Source organism: Heterodontus francisci, chromosome 2, assembly GCF_036365525.1.
Source record: "Heterodontus francisci isolate sHetFra1 chromosome 2, sHetFra1.hap1, whole genome shotgun sequence".
Taxonomy (NCBI): Eukaryota; Metazoa; Chordata; class Chondrichthyes; order Heterodontiformes; family Heterodontidae; genus Heterodontus; species Heterodontus francisci.
This window is the reverse complement of record NC_090372.1, coordinates 181,164,092-181,189,341: the sequence shown is the minus strand read 5'-3', so window position 1 is coordinate 181,189,341 and position 25,250 is coordinate 181,164,092. Positions and strand designations below refer to the sequence as shown.

The window sequence follows — 25,250 nt, the reverse complement described above, 5'->3', positions numbered from 1 at the left end:
CTTGAAATTTTCTCTTTGGATAATTGACCAAATCTCTTTGGAAACCACGATTGAATCTGCCTCCACCATACTCTCAGGCAGTGCATTCCAGATCATAACTATTCACCGCATTGAAAAGTTTTTCCACACGTCGCTGTTGGTTCTTTTGCCAATCACCTTAAATCGGCGTAGTCAGGTTCTCAATCCTTCCGCCAACAGGAACAGTTTTCCCTATCTACTCTGTCCAGACCCCTCATGATTTTGAGCATCTCTAACAAATCTCCTCTAATCTTGTCTTCTCCAAGGAGAACCAACCCAGCTTCTCCAACCTATCCACATAATTGAACTTCCTAATCCCTGGAACCATTCTCGTGAATCTTTTCTGCAGCCTCTCTAATGCCTTAACATCCTTCCGAAGATGTGGTGCACAGAACTTGACAATACTACAGTGGAGGCTGAACCGGTGTTTCATACAAGTTTATCAATAACTTCCTTGCTTCTGTACTCTATGCCCCTACTTATAAAGCCCGGGATCGGATCCCATAAGCTTTATCAACTGCTTTCTCAAACTACCCTGCCATCTTCAATGATTTGTGCACATATACCCCCATTATCCCTCTGCTCCTGCACCCGCTTGAGGATTGTACCCTTTCACCTATATTGCCCATCTTCATTCTTCCTACCAAAATGAATCACTTCTTACTACTTTGAATTAAATTTCATCTTCCATTTGTTCACCCATTCCAATGGCTTGTCTATGCCCTCTTGAAGTTCATCACTATCCTCCTCACAGTTCACAATACTTCCAAGTTTTATGCCATCCGCAAATTTTGACATTGCACCCTGTACATCCAAATCTAAGTCATGAATAAATATGAGGAAAAGCGGGGGTTCCAACATCGACCTTTGGGAAACCTCACTGGATACCTTCCACCAGTCCAAAAACAAAATGTTCACCACCACGGTCTTGTTTCCTGTCACTCAGCCAATTTCATATCCATGCTGTGACTGTCTTTTATTCCATGGGTTCTAACTTTGCCGACCAGCCTGTTACATAGCACATCAAATGCCCACAACCTTTTCTACTTCAATGAGAACCATCCCAGCTTCTCCAATCTTTCCATGTAATGGAGGTCCCTCATCCTGCAATTTTCCAGTCCTCTGGCACCATTCCTGTATCTAGAGAGGTTTGGAAGGTTCTGGCCAGTGCCTCCACGATTTCCACCCATACTTTCCTCAGTATCCTAGGATGCATCCCATCTAGTCCTGGTGACTTACCAACTTTAAGTGTCGCCAGCCTATCTAATACCTCCTCTAACAATCTTTAAACCATTCACTGTCTCAACTACCTCCATGACTTGGGCATCTTCTTTCTTGGTAAAGACACTTGCAAAATACTAATTTAATACCTCAACCATGCCCCCCTGCCTCCATGTGTAAAGCCCCTTAAAGGTCCCTAATCAGCCCCATACCTCCTTTTATCACCAATTTACTATTCATATGCCTACAGCAGACTTTTAGATTCCTCTTTATGCTAGCTGCCAGTCTCTTCTCATACTCTCTCTTCGCTTTTTCACTCCCCCTCTGAAACTTGCTACATTCAGCCTGGTTCTCACTTGTATTATCGACCTGACATCTGTCATAAGCACCCTTTATCCACTTCATCCTACTCTTTACCTCTATCATCCAGGAAGGTCTGGATTTGTTGGCCCTACCTTTCCCCCTCGTGAGACTATAGCTTGACTGTACCTCAGCTAACTCCTGTTTGAAAGCAGCCCATTGTTCTGCTACAGTTTTGCTTGCCAATCTTTGATTCCAATTACCTGGGCCAGATCTGCTCTCACCCCATTGAAGTTGGCCCTCCAATTAATTATTTTCACCCTGGATTGCTCCAGCAGATTCTACAGCTTTTGTACTCAACTGGCCAGTCAGCGCCTTCCTTATAAGATTCTTAGCGGCATGAGGAAATATGTAATAAGAAAAGGCCATCAAAATCACCTGTAGTTTGCACTGTTGCCGATTCTCCCTAAAGACAAAAGAATTGCATCTATTGAGCACTCTTTTGAATGTCCCAAAACATCTGGTGCAGTTCTAAGAGATAAAATGGCAACGATTTTGTGCACAGCAAGGTTTTACAAACTAAAGTGAGGAGTTTTAAAAATTGTTAGCAACCACTTCCCTGAAACATCTTGCATGGCAGAGATTAGAAGAGCCATTCCTGGTTGTAAGCAGAGCACCTTACACCAGGTGCCTTGCATCAGATGGATCAAAACATTGTTATACTCGGTACACTTAGTACCATAATGTTATAATAAAGTTTTAAAATATCCAATTAACCTACCATCATCCCACAGGTGTAGAACAAGACTTTTGCAAAATAAGCACACCAAACATAAAGCACTCCACAAACCAAGGTCTACAAACCTGACAGCAGTTGTTTTTTTTAAAAAATATAGCGAGTCTTCCTCTGTGGGTTCAGTGGGCAAATCAATGGTCAGTAATGATTCCCTGAAGGTTTATTCTGTAAATCCATTTCAGCGGTGTATGGGTTTCTCTTGGTCAGTGTGTAGCCCTCTAAATCGATTGAGATGTAACTCCCTAGGTTGTCCCGTATGGGATGAGCAGAAACTTCCTCCAACTAAATAATGGGAAGATCCAAGCCATTGTCTTTGGTTCTTACCAACTGACTCCATCCTTCTCCCTAGTCAGTCTGAGGCTGAACCAGACTGTTTGCAACTTTGACATCCTATTTGACCCTGAGCCGAGCTCCAACTCCATCTCTTCTGCATCACCAAGGCTGCCTGCTCTCACTTTCATAATATTGCCCATCTCCGTTCTTGTCTCAGCTCATTTGTTGCTGAAACCCTCATCTATGCCTTTATTACCTCTAGACTTAACTTCCAGGAGTGGAGCAGACCTGAGGGGAGAACGCCGAGAGAGAAGCAGATAAATAGAGTCCGAGGATCACGGCCTAGACACTTACCTTTTGAATGAAAAAATTTATCTATGTCTCAGTCCTAAATGATTGGCCCCACATCCTGAAACTTTGACTCCTTGTTCTAGATTCCCCACCCGGGGGACATGTCTCAGTAGCTACCCAGTCAAGCCCCTTCATAATCTTGAAGGTTTCAATGAGATCACCTCTCATTCTTCTAAACTCCAGAGAATAGACAACCAATTTACTCAGCCTATCATAGGACAATTCTCTCATCTCATCTCAGGGACCAATCTTCTGAACCTTCGCTGTGCTGCCTCCAATGCAAGTAGATCCTTTCTTAAATATAGAGACCAAAATTGCACACTATTCCAGGTGTGGTCTCACCAAAGCCCCGTACAATTACAGCAGGATATCTTTATTCTTGAATTCCAATCCCCTTGCAATAAAGGGTAACATGCATTTGCTTTCCTAAATGTTTGCTGTACCTGCATAATAACTTTTTGTTTTCTTGGTACAGATACACCCAAGTCCCTCTGAACATAAACACTCAAGTTCCACATCTTTAAAAAAAAATTCTGTTTTTCTAGTCTTACGACCAAAGTGAACTATCTCACATTTCCCCCCATCATACTCCATCTGCCACCTTGTTGTCCACTCACTTAACTTGTGTATATCTCTTTGCAGCCTCTGTGTCCTCCTCACAGGTTGCATTTCCTCCTAGCTTTGCATTGCCAGCAAACTTAGACTTAGGTTGATGGTCGGCACAGACTCAGTGGGCCGAAGGGCCTGTTTCAGTGCTGTATCTCTAAACTAAACTAAACTATAAACATTACTCTCTGTCTCTTCATCCAAGTCAATAAATAGCTGAAGCCCCAGCACTGATCCTTGCGGCACTCCACTTGTCACAGCCTGCCAACTTGAAAACACCCCATTTATACCTACTCTCTGCTTCTGGTCGGTTAACCAATCCTCTATCCATCCTAATATATCAGCCCCAACTCCATGAGCCGTTATCTTGTTTATTAACCTTTTGTGTGGTACCTTATGGAATGTCTTTTGGAAATCCAATACTACATCTACTTCTACTGGTTCCCCTTTATCTACCTACTGGTTACATCCTCAAAAAACTCCAACAAATTTGTCAAACAGGATTTCTCTTTTGTAAAACTATACTGACTCGTTCTAATCATACTATGTTTAAGTGTACTGTTAAGACGTCCTTAATAGATTCCAGCACTTTCCCAACAACTGATGTCAGGCTAACTGGCCTGTAATTCCATTTTCTCTCTCCCTCCTTTCTTGAATAGTAGCGTTATATTTGCTAACTTCCAATTGGCTGAGACCATCCCAAAATCAAGAAGGTTCTGGAAAAACATAGCCAGCACACCCACTATCACTGTAGCTATCTCTTTTAGAACCTGAGGATGTAGGCGATCAGATCCTGGAGATTTGCCAGATTATAGTCCCTTGAATTTCTCCAGGACTTTTTCTTGGTTTATATTATTTATCTTAATTTCCTCACTCATTATCCCCTAGGTTACCCTCCATTCTGGTATGCATCTTGTGTCTTCTACTGTGAAGAGAGACACAAAATATTTGTTCAATGACTGCCATTTCATCATTCCCCATGATAATTGATCCGGTCTCTGCTTCCAAAAGGGACAAGGTTCACTTTAACTACTCTCTTCCTTTTTATATACTTATAAAAGCTCTTGCAGTCGGTTTTTGAATTCCTGAAATAAAAACAAGAAATGCTGGAACCACTCAGCAGGTCTGGCAGCATCTGTGGGAAGAGAAGCAGAGTTAACGTTTCGGGTCAGTGACCCTTCTTCGGAAGGGTCCGAAGTTCCGAAGAAGGGTCACTGACCCGAAACGTTAACTCTGCTTCTCTTCCCACAGATGCTGCCAGACCTGCTGAGTGGTTCCAGCATTTCTTGTTTTTATTTCAGATTTCCAGCATCCGCAGTATTTTGCTTTTATTTTGAATTCCTGGCTAGTTTACTCTCATTCTATTTTTTCCCTTTTTATTCACTTCTTGGTGGCCCTCTGCTGATTTCTAAAACACTCCCAATCCTCAGACTTACTGTTCTTTGCAACATTATAACCATCTTATTTTAATCTAATACTATGCTTTACCTCCTTAGTAAGCCACGGATGGATCTTCCTCGCAGAGTTTGTTTTTCAATGGAATGTATTTTTGTTGAACATTTTGAATTGTTTCTTTAAATGTTTCCCATTGTTTATTTACCGCCCTACCTTTTAGTCATTTTACCCAATCAATCTTAGCCAGCTCGCCCCTCAGACCTACATAATTGGCTTTATTTAAATTTAAGATTCTTGTTTGTGACTGGAGTATGTCGTTTTCAAACTTAATGTGGAATTCAATTGGATTATGATCACTATTTGCCACTGGATCATTTACTATGACATTACTAATTAATCCTGCTTCATTGCACATTATTAGGTCTAAAATAGCTTTATCCCTGGTTGGTTTCACAACATATTGCTCCAGGAAACTTTCAAAAAGCATTCTGCAACTCATCTTCCAGACTATATTTGCCAATTTGACTGGTCCAGTCTATATCAAGATTAAAGTCCCCCACAACTATTAGATTGCCTTTGTTACAAGCTCCAATAACCTCTTGTTTAATGCTCTGTCCAACAGAATAACTGCTATTAAGGGGCCTATAAACGACTCCCACCAGCGTTTTCTGACCCTTACTTTTCCTAATCTGCACCCAAACTGATTAGACTTCCTGATTTTCTGTCTAATGACTTGTCATCCTTTATCAGGGCTACCCCTCGTCCTTTTCCATTCTAACTGACTTTTTGAAATATTGTGTACCCTGGAATTCTATTTATTTTATTTCCCAACTTTGATCACCTTGTAACCCTATCTCTGTAATGTCGATTAGATCGAAACCATTTATCTCCATTTGTACCGCTAATTCATCTATCCTACTGTGGATGCTCCACGCATTCAGATAAAGTGACTTCAATTTTTTTTCAAATACTATTCCTTGCACGGACCTTACTTTCTGATGCACTATTACTTTGAAACTCTTGGTCCTTTCCTGTACCACTCAGCTGGTCTTTACCCACATCAATATACTTTTTTTTAAAAATTACCTCAACTTTTATTTTTGGATTTCGAAATCTCCCTTCACCCGAATCCTTCTCCCCCGTTAGTTTTTTTAGAATTAGAATTAGAACATTACAGCGCAGTACAGGCCCTTCAGCCCTCGATGTTGCGCCGACCTGTGAAACCATCTGACCTACACTATTCCATTTTCATCCATATGTCTATCCAATGACCACTTAAATGCCCTTAAAGTTGGCGAGTCTACTACTGTTGCAGGCAGGGCGTTCCACGCCCCTACTACTCTCTGTGTCAAGAAACTACCTCTAACATCTGTCCTATATCTATCACCCCTCAACTTAAAGCTATGTCCCCTCGTGTTTGCCATCACCATCAGAGGAAAAAGACTCTCACTATCCACCCTATCTAACCCTCTGATTATCTTATATGTCTCTATTAAGTGACCTCTCCTCCTCCTTCTCTCCAATGAAAACAAACTCAAGCCCCTCAGCCTTTCCTCGTAAGACCTTCCCTCCACACCAGGCAACATCCTAGTAAATCTCCTCTGCACCCTTTCCATAGCTTCCACATCCTTCCTATAATGCGGTGACCAGAACTGCACGCAATACTCCAGGTGCAGTTTCACCAGAGTTTTGTACAGCTGCAGCATGACATCGTGGCTCCGAAACTCGATCCCCCTACTAATAAAAGCTAACACACCATATGCCTTCTTTTCAGCCCTATTAACCTGGGTAGCAACCTTCAGGGATTTATGCACCTGGACACCAAGATCTCTCTGTTCATCTACACTACCAAGAATCTTCCCATTAGCCCAGTACTCTGCATTCCTGTTACTCCTTCCAAAGTGAATCACCTCGCACTTTTCCGCATTAAACTCCATTTGCTATCTCTCAGCCCAGCTCTGCAGCCTATGTCCCTCTGTACCCTACAACATCCTTCGGCACTATCCACAACTCCACCGACCTTAGTGTCATCTGCAAATTTACTAACCCACCCTTCTACACCCTCTTCCAGGTCATTTATAAAAATGACAAACAGCAGTGGCCCCAAAACAGATCCTTGCGGTACACCACTAGTAACTAAACTCCAGGATGAACATTTGCCATCAACCACCACCCTCTGTCTTCTTTCAGCTAGCCAATTTCTGATCCAAAGCTCGAAATCACCTTCAACCCCATACTTCCATATTTTCTGCAATAGCCTACCATGGGGAACCTTATCAAACGCCTTACTGAAATCCATATACACCACATCCACTGCTTTACCCTCATCCACCTGTTTGGTCACCTTCTCGAAAAACTCAATAAGGTTTGTGAGGCCCGACCTACCCTTCACAAAACCGTGCTGACTATCGCTAATGAACTTATTCTTTTCAAGATGATTATAAATCCTGTCTCTTATAACCTTTTCCAACATTTTACCCACAACCGAAGTAAGGCTCACAGGTCTATAATTACCAGGGCTGTCTCTACTCCCCTTCTTGAACAAGGGGACAACATTTGCTATCCTCCAGTCTTCCGGCACTATTCCTGTCGACAATGACGACATAAAGATCAAGGACAAAGGCTCTGCAATCTCCTCCCTAGCTTCCCAGAGAATCCTAGGATAAATCCCATCTGGCCCAGGGGACTTATCTATTTTCACACTTTCCAAAATTGATAACACCTCCTCCTTGTGAACCTCAATCCCATCTAGCCTAGTAGCCTGAATCTCAGTATTCTCCTCGACAACATTTTCTTTCTCTACTGTAAATACTGACGCAAAATATTCATTTAACACTTCCCCTATCTCCTCTGATTCCACACACAACTTCCCACTACTATCCTTGATTGGCCCTAATCTAACTCTAGTCATTCTTTTCAATTACTAGAGGACACGAGTTCAAAGTGAAAGGGGAAAAGTTTAGGGGGGATATGCGTGGAAAGTTCTTTACGCAGAGGGTGGTGGGTGCCTGGAACGCGTTGCCAGCGGAGGTGGTAGATGCGGGCACGATGGCGTCTTTTAAGATGTATCTAGACAGATACATGAATGGGCAGGAAGAAAAGAGATACAGACCCTTAGAAAATAGGCGACATGTTTAGATAGAGGATCTGGATCGGCGCGGGCTTGGAGGGCCGAAGGGACTGTTCCTGTGCTGTAATTTTCTTTGTTCTTTGTTTATTCCTGATATACCTATAGAAAGCCTTAGGGTTTTCCCTGATCCTATCCACCAATGACTTCTCGTGTCCTCTCCTTGCTCTTCTTAGCTCTCCCTTTAGATCCTTCCTGGCTAGCTTGCAACTCTCAAGCGCCCTAACTGAGCCTTCACGTCTCATCCTAACATAAGCCTTCTTCTTCCTCTTGACAAGCGCTTCAACTTCTTTAGTAAACCACGGCTCCCTCGCTTGACTACTTCCTCCCTGCCTCACAGGTACATACTTATCAAAGACACGCAGTAGCTGCTCTTTGAATAAGCTCCACATTTCGATTGTTCCCATCCCCTGCAGTTTCCTTCCCCATCCTACGCATCCTAAATCTTGCCTAATCGCATCATAAGTTTAAAGCCATTTTTCCCTACTCTGGCCATATTTGCTAGTACACTCTTGATGTTTGTACGCTCTGTCCCTTCCTGTCACACACTGGTGACCATTACCCTTATCGCTACCCTGCACTATTGCCTTGTCCTTTTTCTTTAACTTTCCAAATCTCCTCCAGCTCTACAACCCTCCGGAGATCTCTCCACTCCTCCAATTTTGGCCTCTTAAGAATCCCAGATTTTCATCACTCCACCACTGGTGGCTATGCCTTCAGCTGTCCAGGCCCTAAAGTTCTGGAATTCCTTCCCTAAACTTGCTACCTCTCTCCTCCTTTTAAGTCAATCCTTAAACCTCTGACAAAGCTTTTAATCATCTGCCCTAAAATCTCTTTCTGTGTCCAATGGTGTTTGATAAAGATCTGGTGAACCATCATTTTACTAAGTTAAAGGTGCTATTTAAATGCAAGTTTTTGCTTTTGTGTATAGACTGCTCTAGCAAACAAGATTTTTCACCTCCGTCAGTTTAACACATTATTCAGAAGTAATCTGACAGCTTTTGCACTCAGTTGGCCAATCAGTGACCTCTTTATAAGATTCTCGGCTGCATGAGAGAATATGTAATAAGAAAAGGCCATTACCCCTTTAGTTTGCACTGTTACTGACTCCCCCCAAAGACAAAAAAGATTTGCATTTATTCAGCATTCTTTTTTGCACCAGGCACCGCCCACCAAATTAACCCACCAACAGACTCACCCCTTAAACTGACCAATCGAAACAGTCCGGACAGACAAAATCTGCATATCGTTATAGACATTTAGCAATGCCTCAGCTGTCTCTTCTAGATTATTTTAAAATGCGTGAATGCAATCCTTTTGAACCAGGGCATAAGCCTCTGTGGTAGGCATCAGAGTTGAACACAATCAAATAGGTTATGAACATTTAGGACTGAATTTTCCCAGCCCCGTGGTGGCAGGCTTTTGAGAAAGTGGGGGGGGGGGGGGGGGGGAGCGGTGTCGGAATGGCTCCCCACTGCATTCCTGCTGCCGAGGAACTTCCCCAGGAGAGGACTGGGATTAGAATCAGCTGCCCACTCCACGGAGATGTGCGGAAGCCACAAATTCAATGGAGGCTGTTTCCCTGCAGCAGGCTGAAGGGTTATCGGCATCAGAAGCTCCATGCATCACTGATGGGGTCACAGGCAGGAAAGGCCGCACTCACAGCCCAAATGATTCCACTCCACTCCAAGGGGCCCTCTTAATTTTCCATTTGTATCCACGCCTCCGAGGGCACCTCCATGCCGAGGCGCCTTGCTGTCCCCAACCGGCCTCAGCAATGCCTACATCTGGTGGGGCTGCTGAGGTTCCAGAGCTGCCAGCCCTCTGATTGCTGCTTTTAGTATAGAGAGCCCGCCTGCCATCCTTAATAGGACGCTGAACATAGAGGTGACCAATTAGGAGGCCACATGCTGGAAGATTGCGCAGTTGGGTGCATTGATTGTAAGTGCAAGCTCAGGGCACCCATTTGGTGCCAGCGTTGGGTTCCTTAAAATCTCTGGAAAACCTAGCTTAATTTCTATAGTTGCACATGAATACTGCGAGGGTGAAGAACTAAAAGTTTAGCAATGCTAAAACCATAGTCCTGTATGAATCACTGGCTTCAGAAAAAAAGCTATCGACAAGGAACAAAGCAGTCTATAAGTTACTTTTAGGTTTAGGAATCATTGGTGTGCTTAATGTTATGATCATTACTACACTACAAATGTTCGAGCAAAATGATCTTTTGAGTTGACTTTTAACCATCATTCATGATGGGATAGTCTAAATCCAAAGTACCACAATACCCGACCATATTGGAAAGAAAAGTGCTATTATTCTTTCAAAACACGAATCTGAAATGTACCTACCATCTTCATCTCTCCAATTGGTGCTTTCATTTTCTTCATCTGTGTCATCTTTCCTTGGCAACACTGTGCGCTTTGTTGGCAAGTCATCCTCCAGTGCATTTGTATCACAATCTCCAGCATCAGTCACACTCTCATCCTCCACAATATGCAATTTATCTTCATCATCTGTGTCTGAACTTGCTTCAACAACATTATTATAGTTGGTGACTGCAAAAAAAAAAACAAAATAATCGAATGATTATGCACAGCGTCAGGACCCTAGGTGATTCATGCTACAATGCAGTAATGGAAGTCACTTCGAATAAATGCCTTGTGAAGGCAAGAAAATCAAGGAAGTCACCATGTCCCTCAACAATACAACAACAAAACAACCTGCACAGAAGAGAGGATCTCAATACTGAAATCTGATTTCAGGTCATCCAACTGTCAATCCACTGATCTTATTGCTAAAGCTTACCATGCTACATTCTTAAAATAAAACTTGATTTAAAAAATTGAATTATAACTCAACATTTAAACACCAAGACCCTTCAGAATCGATGTATGGTCATCGACCTGAAACGTTCACTCTGTTTCTCTCTCCACAGATGCTGCCAGACCTGCTGAATATTTCCATCATTTTCTGTTTTTAATTGAGTATTTCCCTCCATTAACTTTGTTATCACTTGCAGTAAGATGTTGCAAAGCAAGCTGCCCCTTTAGGGAATGAAAATAGTGTTAGATGATGGTAATTCACACACCTTGATCACACCAAAATAAACTCTAAGCTTATTGAGGTCATAAGCCACTGCTTCTGAACATTTAAATAAAGCCATAGATGTGATTTCCAGGTTTTAACATGCCAATATGAAATTAAAGAGTCTGACTAAAGATTTAAGGTGGTTAGTAAATACAGGATAAAAGAAAGTGAAAAGTTACCAAAATGCAAATTAAGTATTTAGTACATAACACCAAAAGATGCAAATGGTTTTAAGCAATATTGCTGCAAAAGAAATCCAAGTATGGATGAGAGAAAAAGAAATCAAAGGTTACTAAAGTCCCTAAATAAGGTAAAATTACTAAGATAACACTACCTTTTAGAAGCAATAAAGATCAAATGTGGAAAGGAACACACAGTTTAAAGCAGGGCAAACATGAAGCTCTGAATATATGTTGGTGTTGTTGAAGGACAGAGTGACATTATTGTGGAGCTCTTATTAACTGTGACAGCAAAGGCTTGAGGAACTCAAAAGGGATTACAAAGGTTGGAGGACCGTGAAACCCCTCTTTGAGTCTCCAGTTCACTGGTGGGAAGCGATGAAGGAGAACATCAAGAGGTTCTTCATCCACAAAGGTGTTCAGAAGGCGAGTGAGAGACAGAGGGAACTGTCCCGACTCCAGAAAATTATGCAAAATCTACTCCGGTTGCAGTCAATGGGGGTCGAGGTCAAGGAGGACCTCCAAGAGGTGAAGAGCCAGCAGGCCTCGCTCTTTGCCAAGGAGGCCTCCAAGATCATCTTCCGGTCCAGAGTCCGCTCCATCGAGCAGGATGAGACGTGCTCGCGTTACTTCTTCCAAAAGGTACACAGAGAGAGCTCTGTTATCAGCAGCCTGAAGGAAGAAGATGGCTCGGTAACGTCTTCGCAGTCCGACATACTAAGGATCAGCAAATCCTTTTATGCTGGGCTGTATGACGCGAAGCCCACAGACAGCAGAGCCTCCCAGTCCTTCCTGTCATCTATCACAGAGGTCCTAGATGACAGCAGGAGGGAGAGACTGGACAAGCCGCTAACTCTGGACGAGCTGACAAAGGCCGTCGAGTCTTTCGAGACGAGCAAAACCCCCGGGAGCGACGGCTTACCGGTCGAGTTGTACTCGGCCCTGTGGGACTGGGTCGGCCCGGACCTGCTGGAAGTATACGAGAGTATGCTCCTGGCCGGCAGCATGTCAGAGACCATGAGAAAAGGCATCATCACTCTCATTTACAAGCAGAAGGGGGAAGAGGGCAGAAATCAGAAATTGGCGGCCCATCTCACTGCTTAATGTTGATTACAAGATTCTGTCCAAAGTCATAGCCAGTCGAGTCAAGTCTGCTCTGGAGTTGGTGATTCATCCCGATCAGACCTGTACTGTACCCGGCAGGAAGATCTCTGATAGTCTCGCGCTACTCAGGGATACGATCGCCTACGTACGGGACAGGAGGGTGGACACCTGCCTCATCAGCCTGGACCAGGAGAAGGCTTTTGACAGGATATCGCACACCTACATGATGGACGTGCTTTCCAAAATGGGGTTTGGGGAGGGAATCTGCAATTGGATCCAACTGCTCTACACAAACATCAGTAGCGCAGTGTCAATCAACGGGTGGGAATCTGAAAGTTTCCCGATCAAATCTGGAGTCAGACAGGGCTGTCCTCTGTCCCCGGTCTTGTTTGTTTGCTGTATTGAACCCTTTGCTGAGTCTATTAGGAAGGATGCGAGCATAAGAGGGGTGACAATCCCAGGCAGTGGAGGCACTCAGGTTAAAACCTCCCTGTACATGGATGACGTCGCCGTCTTCTGCTCGGATCCGCTGTCCGTGCGCAGACTGATGAGCATCTGCGACCAGTTCGAACTGGCCTCGGGAGCCAAAGTTAACCACGGCAAGAGCGAGGCCATGTTCTTTGGCAACTGGGCTGACCGATCCTTTGTCCCCTTCACCGTCAGGTCAGATTACCTGAAGGTGCTGGGGATATGGTTCGGAAGGGCCGGGGCGTGCACCAAAACATGGGAGGAGCGAGTAGCCAAAGTACGACAAAAGTTGGGCATGTGGGGGCAGCGATCTCTGTCCATTGTGGGTAAGAACCTGGTCATCAGGTGCGAGGCGCTCACGTTGTTGCTCTATGTGGCGCAGGTCTGGCCCTTACCCCACTCCTGCGCCGTGGCAGTCACCCGAGCCATTTTCCGCTTCGTCTGGGGATCTAAAATGGACCGGGTCCGGAGGGACACGATGTTCAAATCTCTGGCCATGGGCGGGAAAAATGTACCCAACGTGGCCCTCATCCTGATGACCACCTTCGTGTGCGGCTGCATCAAGCTGTGTGTAGATCCCCAGTACGCAAACTCCAAGTGTCACTACGTGCTGAGGTTCTATCTGTCCCCGGTGTTGCGAAGGATGGGCCTGGTCACATTGCCGCGGAACGCACCATGCAGTTGGGCGGCGCCGTACCACCTATCCTTCGTGGAGCAGTTTCTGCGGAAAAACACCTTTGACCACCGGTCCATCAGGCAGTGGTCTGCACGGAATGTCAAGGCCCTACGGGAAAAGGAAACGGTGGATCCTGTCGGATGGTTCCCCGAGCAGACCGTCAAAGTCATTTGGCGGAATGCCTCATCACCAGAACTTTCAAACAAGCACCAAGACGTAGCTTGGCTGGTGGTGAGAAGGGCCCTCCCCGTCAGATCCTTCATGCACACCCGAAGTCTCGCCCCCTCCGCCCAGTGCCCCCGCGTTGGCTGTGGTGGGGAAGAGACGGTCGCTCACCTCCTCCTGGAATGTGCCTTTGCAAAGCAGGTGTGGAAAGAGATGCAGTGGTTTTTGTCAAGGTTCATCCCAAGCAACTCTGTAACACAGGAGTCTGTGCTCTACGGGCTGTTCCCAGGGACGCACACCGAGACAAACATCAACTGCTGCTGGAGGACTATCAATTCGGTGAAAGACGCCCTTTGGTCTGCCCGAAACTAGCTGGTCTTCCAGCGCAAAGAGTTGTCCACCGCCGAATGCTGCAGACTGGCACATTCCAAGGTCCAGGACTACGTGCTGAGGGACGCACTAAAGCTTGGGGCAGCCGCAGCAAAGGCTCAATGGGGAAAGACCACAGTGTAAGGTTCCCCCACCAAGCTGGACTGAGGGGCTGGATCCATGGGAAACCCCTCGAACTGTATCGTTAATATTCTGAATTGCTGTAAATGTAAAACTGGAATTGACATGACAATTGTGAAACGGAAGGGTTGGGAAGGAACTCATGACAGTATTGAAGGAAACTGATCTCCCTTGCAATGTTTGTATTTTTTGGTGTTGTATGGAAACTGTCTGGCAATGTAATTTTTACAGATGTTTATGAATAAAGTATATTTTGGAAATAAAAAAAAAGCAAAGGCTCAATGGGCCAGTAAGAGGCAGTGGTCGGAGAAAAACACCGTCTTGACCTCGGTGGATCCGACCGTGACAGCACGGGACAGGAAGTCAATCCTGGAACGGGCAGACCCGTCCGATCTTGACCATGTGTATCTGCACTGCGCTCCGTCTGCAGGTTTGCTGAAGACATCGTGCAGTTTGGCATCTTTAACTGTTTCTATTAGGAATCTGGACATTGCGTCCAGTTTGCTGTCGTCGCTGCCAGATCGTCCAGCCACATCGATGATGCAGTTGAGGTCACCGCCTAGGATGACTGGCCTGGACTTCGCCCGCAGCAGTGGGAGATGCTGGAAGACGGTCAGCCGCTCGCTGCGTTGTACCGGGGCGTAAACGTTGATCAACCGGAGCGGAGCGTTGTTGTACATCACGTCTGCTATGAGCAGGCGACCGCCCACCCCCTCCTTAACTTCAGAGATGGTGAAGTTACCTACCTGCAGCAGAATACCCAGGCCGGAGGAACGGCAATCATTACCCCCCAACCAGATCGATGGCCCGTGGGACCACCATCGCGACCACTGCCTGTAGGTGCTGAGGTGTGGTATTCCACACTCCTGTAGAAACAGTAGGTCGGCTTTGACCTTGGCGAGGTAATCTAAGATTGAAACACATCGCGTAGTAGATTTAATGCTACGCACATTAAAGGGAAACAATTCTTACAGCCATTTTTTTTTTCAAGTTAGTTGTTGCTTCCCATACCATTTGTCCTTGCTAGTCCCAGTCCTTCGGGATGTTCCTGCATATTCATCGTGTGCGCAAGCAGTTTCATGTTGGTTGGGCTCAGAAACCCCTCTTGGTTTGTCATGCAGGGTTTGTTCCGCTGGGGTGACATCGGGGGGGGGTCTTGTAGTCAGCAAAGATTGGGTTGTCTTCTGCTGCTTCCATCTGTTCCTCCTCGAAAACATCACTGCTCCCGGCTTCCCAGAGCTGAGGTGCGCCAGACGTGTCTTTGCTCTCGGTGCCCCGGAGCTGGGATGCGTTGGCCACGTCGTTACGTGTGGCACTTTGGGGTTGGGGCATGCCAGGCCCATCACAGCTTCCAGTGCCAGTGGGTTGGGGGGCTTTATCTTCCATCTCCTTGGAGTTCTGCCGCCTCTTTTGAAGGGGCTGTCGTTCCAGCATTCCCCCGTCCAGTGAAGAGGAGTTGTTGCAGTCTGATTCAGAAGGTAGCCTCCTCTTGCCACTGGTTTGGGTGTTGGCCTGTTCCGCTTTTGGATGTTTTAACTTTGTGGTTTTCCTCTGGACCACTTTCCACTGACCTGTTTGTCCATCTGTTGCCTCCTCCTCCACTGATTCTGTCTGTGGAGGAGGGGTTTCCAGGCGCAGGGCAGGTGCTGGGTCACTGGTTTCAGCTGCCTCCCCTTCCTTCTCCTTCTCAGGCTGAAGTTCCTCACTGCGGAGAAGGTTGCTGATCTCCTTTCGAACACCGGACACCTTCGTCGAACCTTCTCCCGGCCTTTCCTTGGATCTTGCTGCCTGAGCATAACTGAGGCAGCATTTGGGGCAGGTTTTGTAGCGATGGCCTGCCGCACCACACAAGTTGCAACACTTAGTCTGCTTACAGTCCTTGGTCTGATGGCCTTCCTCCTTGCAGTTCTTGCAAACAACCGTGCTGCAGTTGGCTGCCACGTGACCAGATTTGCCACAGGTACGGCAAACTCTGGGCTGCCCAGCATAGACCAAGAAGCCTCGACTTCCCCAGATAGCGAAGCTGGAGGGAGGGTGGATGATGGCTCCACTGGGATCAACCTTCAAGGTGACCTTGACCTGCTGCTTGCTGGTCCAAATCCCAAAGGGGTCCTTGACATCAGTGCTGCTGCCGGCCACCTCGACGTACCTGGCGAGAAAGGTGAGTACACCCACCACTGGAACATGGGGGTTGTAGAGGTGAATCGTCACCACCCGGTCCCGTTGTGACGGAAGCGTGAAGAGCGGCTCCACTGTGAGGATCGACACTGGCGCCCGGTCCCCTTTCTCCTTGAACGCCTTCTTGATGCATCCCGCCACGTTCCAGAACGTCACGTCGAAGTATCCACTGCTGGGGAAATCCTGCAGGCAGAAGACGTCCGTAGCTTGAAATCCACAGCACTCGAGGAGGATCCTCTTGATGAAGAAGGTGCGATCGACCGGTGCATCTCCTTCCTTGTCCTTCACGACCACCCGAACGGTGTTGCGCACTCCCAGGCCTGAAGCTCGAAGAATGGTTATAGCCATTTTACTCAAAGCCTACCCAGGATCAAAAGGCAACGATCATGGTCTCTTCTCAACCAAGTAAGCACTGATAAGAACAGATACTACACTTGATCTTAGCCAAAAGGCCGAGAGTGAGAAGGGCTCTCCCAGTCAGATCCTTCATGCACGCCCGAAGTCTCGCCCCCTCCGCACAATGCCCCCACGGTGGCTGTGGTGGGGAAGAGACGGTTGCCCACCTCCTCCTGGAATGTGTCTTTGCAAAGCAGGTGTGGAAAGAGATGCAGTGGTTTTTGTCGAGGTTCATCCCAAGCAGCTCTAACACAGGAGTCTGTGCTCTACGGGCTGTTCCCTGGGATGCACACCGAGACAAACATCAACTGCTGCTGGAGGACTATCAATTCGGTGAAAGACGCCCTTTGGTCTGCCCGAAACTTGCTGGTCTTCCAGCGCAAAGAGTTGTCCACGACCGAATGTTGCAGACTGGCACATTCCAAGGTCCAGGACTACGTGCTGAGGGACCTACTAAAGCTTGGGGCAGCCGCAGCAAAGGCTCAATGGGGAAAGACCACTGTGTAAGGTCCCCCCACCAAGCTGAACGGAGGGGCTGGATCCAAGGGAAACCCCTCGAACTGTATCAGGAAAATTTTGTGTGCTGTAAAATATAAAAATGTATCCGGCACGACAAATGAAATGGAAGGGTTGAGGTAACTCATGATTGTATTGAAGGAAACTGATCTCCTTTGCACGGTTTGTATTTTTTGACTTGGTGCTGTTTGAAACTGTTTAGTCATGCATTTTTTTCTTAAAAACAGATTTTTATGAATAAAGTATATTTTGGAAATTAAAAAAAACTGACTTGCCTTACTATGCAGACCTAAATCACTACTGCATGCTAACAAAAAAAAAGCTATGCACACTCAACAGAATGAAGTACAAGTTATGGCCCTGATGAAGCAGAATCCAAACTTCGAGGAATGGCTATATTAAAAATGTTCAGAGTTATCAAGTGTTATATAGATATACTGCTGAAGTTCTTAAATCAAGCTATTTAATTTAAAAATTTTGTGCCTTAAAACGTTTCCTTTGTTATTGCAAGTTTGAGAACATTTTCTAATCATATAATGTATTAAGATCTAGTAATCATAGGACACATTTGAAGTCACTGATCTTCGATAAAAACAAAATATGCAGAGTGCCTATAATTTGAATAAACTTTAACAAGTCAAATGATTAAACCTACTGAATGTAATAAACTTAGTAACCAAAATACATGAGAACTACACTCGCCACTAGAAATTTGCACATTAAGATAAATTCACTCTTTATTGTTTGCAGACACTGTCGGATTAAATATCAATCATCCAAAAGTTCAAGAAATTTAGCATACTGCCAGCAGTTTCCTAATTCAAAGTCATTGCATTACTGTGTTGATTCGTGTCACTTGACTGTTCTAAATCTTTTGCTTCTATTAATACAGTGAGACAGAGAAATCAAGGTATGCCATGCTAATTGGTGCAGAGCAACATGTGAAAATGGGATATTGATTTAGGAAGTCAAGACCTGCAAAACCTATAAAGGCTGTTTAGATTCCAGATTACCGCAGTAGTTAATTAGCATGTGATAAACTACTTGGTACTTCCATGTTGATCAGAATCTTTTTAGACTCATTTATTGACTATAAAATAGTAAATGTGTTAATTTATTACTCTTTTTGTCCATTTCTTGCAACAAACGATTCCTTTCTACAATTTGGAAGTTTATCAACTGTGATGTAGGAGACCCTTTTTACCAATTTATGATAAAAACGCAACAAGTGGCGAATAAAAAAAGGAAATAATGTTAATTGCTGGAAGGAAGCAAAATTATGTCAAGATTAGCATTAAATGAGCAAACATTTGAAACCAATGTGTTCGAAGTGTAATGCAACAAACCATACATGCCAGTTAAAACAATAATACGACAATTTCAAATTTATACTAAAGCGTGAAGCCGAGTACACACTGTCCCACTCCAAAAATACATTTGGAAACAAACCCCAAGTGGTATTTTCTACATTAATTGCGGAACAGGGCGTGTCCACGGCAGCAGTGTTGGCAAAGGTGGGGAGTTGGAGGAGAAAAAAAACAAACAGCATAAGTTAAGGGAAGCTTGAGGGATTGTGGGGTGGTGGTGGGTGGAGAGGGCAGCATGCAAAGTATGGAATGGGGGATGGGGATGATATAAGAGGGATGAAAGGAACGGCATGAGTATGGCATGAAAAGGATGGCATAGGAAGGGGTTTTAAAGAAATACTGTTGCAATAAAGACACTAATTTCACCACAAAGGTTTTGCTGGTCTTCGCTAGTATAGAAAAGCTACATTCTAAATACCATATTAGCAGGGATATTAACAAGAAACATAGAGCCTGCTCCGCCATTCATTATGATCATGGCTGATCATCCAACTCAGTAACCTGTTCCCGCTTTTGCCCCATAACCTTTGATCCCTTTAGACCCAAGAGCTATATTTAACTCCTTCTTGAAAACATACAATGTTTTGGCTTCAACTGCTTTCTGTGGTAGCAAATTCCACAGGCTCACCACTCTCTGGGTGAAGAAATTTCTCCTCATCTCTCAGTCCTGAAAGGTTTACCCCGTATCCTTAGACTATGACCCCTGGTTCTGGACTCCCCCACCATCGGAAACATCCTTCCTGCATCTACCCTGTCAAGTCCTGTTTGAACTTTATAGGTTTCTATGAGATCCCCCCTCACTCTTCTGAACTCCAGCGAATATAATCCCAACTGACTCAATCTCTCCTCATACGTCAGTCCCGCCATCCCAGGAATCAGTCTGGTAAACCTTCGCTGCACTTCCTCAATAGCAAGAACATCCTTCCTCAGATAAGACCAAAACTGCACACAATATTCCAGGTATGGCCTCACCAAGGCCCTGTATGCAGCAAGACACCCCTGCTCCTGTACTCGAATCCTGTTGCTATGAAGGCCAACATACCATTTGCCTTTTGTACTGCCTGTTGCATCTACCTGCTTACCTTCAGCGACCGGTGTACGAGAACACCCAGGTCTCGTTGCATATTCCCCTCTCTGTTTATAGCCGTTCAGATAATAATCTGCCTTCCTGTTTTTGCTACGAAAGTGGACAACCTCACATTTATCCACATTATACTGCATCTGCCATGCATTAGCCCAGTCACTCAACTTGTCCAAATCACCCTGAAGCCTCTCTGCATCCTCCTCACAACTCACCCTCCCACCCAGTTTTGTGTCATCTGCTAATTTGGAGATATTGGCTGGAATTTTACAGTGGATGGATGGGAGCCGGACTCCAATGTGAAAGTCGGTGGTGAACCTGCTTCCGCCTAGCCTGGGGATCTGTCCCGTATTTTATGGACCCCCAGGCTTTAATTGTCCCAAGGCGGGACTTCCACGCACTTGAGGGAGGAGGTCCAGCCTCAGGTGAGCTGCCAGCCAATCAGCGGGCCAGCAGCGCCACCGGGAGCAGTGGCCACTGCTGGGACTGCAGTCCAGCCAACGGCATGGATCGAGGAGGGAAGGTAAGTAGGGGCATGCCTCACCAGGGGGATCGGCCCCCCCCGCCCCCGGGCCCAGAAAGGCCGGCAGCTGTCGCTGGGCGGCCTTTCACATCTCCATCACACCCACTTGCCACGGTAAAATATCCGTGGAGGCGGGCGAGGGCCCATAAGTGGCTGTTAAGTAGCCACTTAAGGGTCTTGATTGGCCTCGGCCAGGTGGGCCATTTCCCACCCCCCGCCCACCTCCATAAACTTGTTCAGAGGCGGAATCGGGGCGGGTAGGCCTCCCGGAGCCTGCCGCCCAATTTTACGCTGTCCCCACGCTATTGCTGGGGGGACGGGGGGGGGGGGGGGGGGGTGCGTAATCTTCCGGCCATTACATTTAGTTCCCTCATTTAAATTATTAATGTATATTGTGAATAGCTGGGGTCTTAGCACTGTCCCTGCAGTACCCCACTAGTCACTGCCTGCCATTCGGAAAAAGTCCCATTTATCCCTACTCTTTGGTTGGCGGACAGGAAACTATTTTCTATCCATCGCAATACACTACCCCAATCCCATGCGCTTTAATTTTACATGCTAATCTCTTATGCGGCACTTGGGTCGAAAAAAGCCTTCTGGAAGTCCAAATAAACTACATCCACTGGCTCCCCCTCATCAACTCTACTAGTTACATCCTCGAAGAATTCTAGTAGATGTGTCAAGCATGATTTCTTTTTCATAAATCCATGCTGACTCTGCCCGATTCTACCATAGTTCTCGAAGTGCTCTACTAGAAAATCTTTGATCATGGACTCTAGAATATTCCCCACTACCGAAGTCAGGCTGACTGGTCTATAATTCCCTGCTTTCTCTCTACCTCCCTTTTTAAATAGTGGGGTTACATTAGCACCTCAGCCTCACATCTCCAGGGACCCGGGTTCGATTCTGGGTACTGCCTGTGCGAAGTTTGCAAGTTCTCCCTGTGACTGTGTGGGTTTTCGCCGAGCGCTCTGGTTTCCTCCCACATCCAAAGACTTGCAGGTGATAGGTAAATTGGCCGTTGTAAATTGCCCCTAGTGTAGGAAGGTGATAGGGAATATGGGATTACTGTAGGGTTAGTATAAATGGGTGGTTGTTGGTCAGCACAGACTCGGTGGGCTGAAGGGTCTGTTTCAGTGCTGTATTTCTAAATAATAAATAAATAAGCTACCCTCCAATCTGTAGGAACTGTTCCAGAGTCTATAGAATCTTGGAAAATGACCACCAGTGCATCCACTATTTCTACGGCCACTTCCTTAAGTACTCTGGGATGTATACCATCAAGCCCTGGAGATTTATCGGCCTTCAATCGCATAAATTTCCCCAACACCATTTCCTTAAGTTCTTCTTCTCTCACTAAGCCCTGTGTTCCCCAACATTTCTGGTATGATATCTGTGTCCTCCTTTGTGAAGACAGAACCAAAGTATGCATTTAGTTGGTCAGCCATTTCTTTATTCCCCATAATAAGTTCTCATTTCTGGCTGTAAGGGACCTACATTTGTCTTCACCAATCTTTCTCTTCACATACCTACAGAAACTTTTACAATCAGTTTTTATGTTACCCGCAAGCTTACTCTCGTACTCTATTTTCCCCTTCTTAATCAATCCCTTGGTCCTCCTTTGCTGAATTCTAAACTGCTCCCAATCCTCAGGTCTGTTGTTTCCCCTAGCAAATTTATATGCCTCTTCCTTGGATCTAATGCTATCTCTAATTTCCCTCGTAAGCCATGGTTTGGCTACCTTTCCCGTTTTACTTTTGCTTTTTTGGATAAACAATTGTTGCAGTTCATCCATGCGCTCTTTGAATGTTTGCCATTGCCTATCCATAGTCATCCCTTTAAGTAACGTTTCCCAATCCGTCGTGGCCAATTCGCGCCTCATACCTTCATAGTTTCCTTTACTAAGATTCAGAACCCTAGTCTCGGAATCAGCTACGTCACTCTCCATCTTGATGAAGAATTCGATCATATTATGGTCGCTCATCCCCAAGGGGTCTCGCACCACTAGATTGTCAATTATTCCTCTCTCATTACACAATATCCAGTCTAGGATGGCCTGTTCTCTAGCATGGATAGTGGATTGGTTAGCTAACAGGAAACAGAGAGTAGGCATAAATGGGTCATTTTTTGATTGGAAAGATGCGATATGTGGAGTGCCACAGGGATCAGTACTGGGACCTCAGCGATTTACGATTTATAACAATGACTTGGATGAAGGGACAAAGTGTATGATTACTAAATTTGCTGATGACACAAAGATAGGTAGTAAAGTAATTTGTGGAGAACCAAAAGGAGTCTGCAAAGGGATATAGATAGGTTAAATGAGTGGGCAAAAATTCGGCCAATGAAGTATAATATAGGAAAATGTGAATTTATCCATCTTGGCAGGAAGAATAGTAAAGCAGCATATTATTTAAATGGAGAGAGATTTCAGAAATCTGAGGTACAGAGGGATCTGGGTGTCCTGGTACATGAACCACAAAAGGTTGGTAAGCAGATACAGCAAGTAATTAGAAAGGCAAAAAGGAGGTTGTTTATTTCAATGGGAATGGAATATAAAAGTAGGAATGTTTGGCCACAGTTGTATAGGGTATTGGTGAAACCACATCTGGAGTACCATGTACAGTTTTGGTCTCCTTAATAAGGATATAAATGCATTAGAGGCAGTTCAGAGAAGGTTCACACAATTGATACCCTGGATTGGGGGGGGGGGTGTGGGGGGGAAGGCAGGGGGCGTTATCTTATGAGGAAAGATTGGACAAGTTGGTTCTGTATCCATTGGAGTTTCGAAGAATGAGAGGTGATCTTATTGAAACATAAGATCCTGAGGGGGCCTGACAGGGTGGATGCTGAAAGGACGTTCCCCTTGTGGGAGAGACTAGAACTAGGAGATGCAGTTTAAAAATAAAGGGGTCTCCCATTTAAGACAGAGATTAGGAGAAATCTTTTCTCAGGGTTGAGTGTCTTTGAAACTCTCTTCCCCAGGGAGCAGTGGAAGCAGGGTCATTGAATTTTTTTAAGGTAAAGGTAGATAAATTCTTGACAAACAAGGAAGTCAAAAGGTATCGGGGCTAGGTGGGAAAGTGGAGTTGAGGCCACAATCAGATCAGCCATGACCTTATTAAATGGTAGAACAGGCTCAAATGGGCCGAATGGCCTGCCCCTGTTCGTAATTCGTACGTTCATATGTTCTTAATGTATGAATAAACATTAGATGAAAGGTGACTACAATAAAATTTTATTATACGACCGCTTGCTTTGGCCTCAAAGAGCAATTTTACCTGTCTTCTAAACTATTCTTAACCCTCCCAGTTAAACAATTCAGCTCCCACTGTTCATCCCCTTCTTTCTACTACTAAGCCAGTCTTCACCAGTTAGCTAATCCATTTGTTTTACAACTTAAACCTCATATAATGCAGCTCTTTCCTGCTTTTAAATTAAATCTCAAGATTTTTTTTGACACTGCACAATGGTTAAAAGTGAGCATGTTGTACAAAAGCAATAAAACAGACCAGAAAAAAACATCAACTTTCCAAATAAAGATGGATGAAAATTTGTTTTGGGTACACTTTACAGTTGTAAATTAAGATGAATTGCAGCTGCCTGGGTTCCTTGAAACTGCAGACATGTGCTAATTATGACTAAAACTGATTTCTGTTCAGATTAAAAATAGTCTGGCATCACAGGATATGCAGTCCTTTTTGCGCTTAAATGTCTGTGGGTATTTTTTCTAGTTGAGATTTATTATTCAGACATACTGAGATCCTAGATAGACTTCTAAAAAATAAAAACACAACTAACAGTGCTAATTTTATAATTAGCAAAATGTTAGGCAAGAGATCATGGGGAAAAAAAAACAAAAATGCTTCAAATAATACCGGTTGTGATTCATTGGGAAAAGTTAACTTTCAATTAACATCGGCCACACTTCAAATCAAACGGCCAGAGCACAGCTGTTCAGCAATTAGTTATCTAATTTTGCAGAACTAGAGCCCCCAACCACAAGCAGATAATTATCTCCCTTGTAGGGGCTTGAATCTTTCAATGATATTTATCCTGCACATACACTAGGAATACAGCGAGTATAGTATATCGTTTGATGGATGCTGAACAAATAATACAAAATGTCATGATGCTGTGGAATAGCAGTGCCATTCGTGGTCAACCACTGTTATAGAAAGGGCCACGGCCTCAGCTTTGTTTACTGACCTGAAAATAACTAATCATTTAAAATAATCCGCTTCTCTACTATAACTACCATATGATACTCAAGGGCAATCTAGTTGATCCTTGGTGGTTAAGGTTTTAAGGGGAATTTCTGAATAACTGAGCAGATTCAACTGAAATGGTGGCATAAAATGTCAAGTATTGGCAGGAATCAGTATTTGCTCTTGTTTGAATTGTAGCAGAGAATGCCCAGAAAGGACTATGAATTCCAGCCTCTGGATGGTGAGGATTGTTTGCTTCATGCTCGAACTGGTAGACTGCAGACATGTCTCTGATGAGTCAGCTTTTAACTGTGGATATATATCATGATGCTGCACCCTGATGTACTAACAGGCACTTGGCAAAAACCTGGATTACTGAGAATAGGTAGACGAGCAGCAGCTTACACTGATTAATTTTGGCCATTGAAAATGAATTTGAGAAACATCTTTTTGCACTCCCCATAAGTCAATATAGAACTACATACCCTTTAAAGGTTTAAGTTTTTTTTTTAAAACAAGGAAGCCCTGAAAATTTTGGGCAAACTTTTCTAAATTGTGAAAAAAGTATCAACTATTCCAAAACAGAGTTTGTCAACATTGCAGAAAACTTTTTTTTATTCATACACAGCAACAAGGATTTTAAAAAACTTTTCTGACGTACTGGGACCAGTGGAGAGGGAGCAGGGGTGTCTAAAAGGCGTAGTG

General features: G+C 44.7%; 1 protein-coding gene and 1 pseudogene across 1 annotated transcript in view; both read right to left on the bottom strand.

Annotated features, from left to right (window-relative positions):
* zeb1b (zinc finger E-box binding homeobox 1b) overlaps positions 1–25,250 on the bottom strand; it is a 214,801-nt gene that overhangs the window by 75,252 nt on the left and 114,299 nt on the right. Inside the window, exon 2 of the mRNA XM_068014511.1 lies at positions 10,436–10,642. Within this exon, the coding sequence (XP_067870612.1) occupies positions 10,436–10,642 (207 nt within the window). The remainder of the gene's footprint in view (positions 1–10,435; positions 10,643–25,250) is intronic.
* Positions 16,788–16,919, bottom strand: LOC137351959 (U2 spliceosomal RNA; annotated as a pseudogene).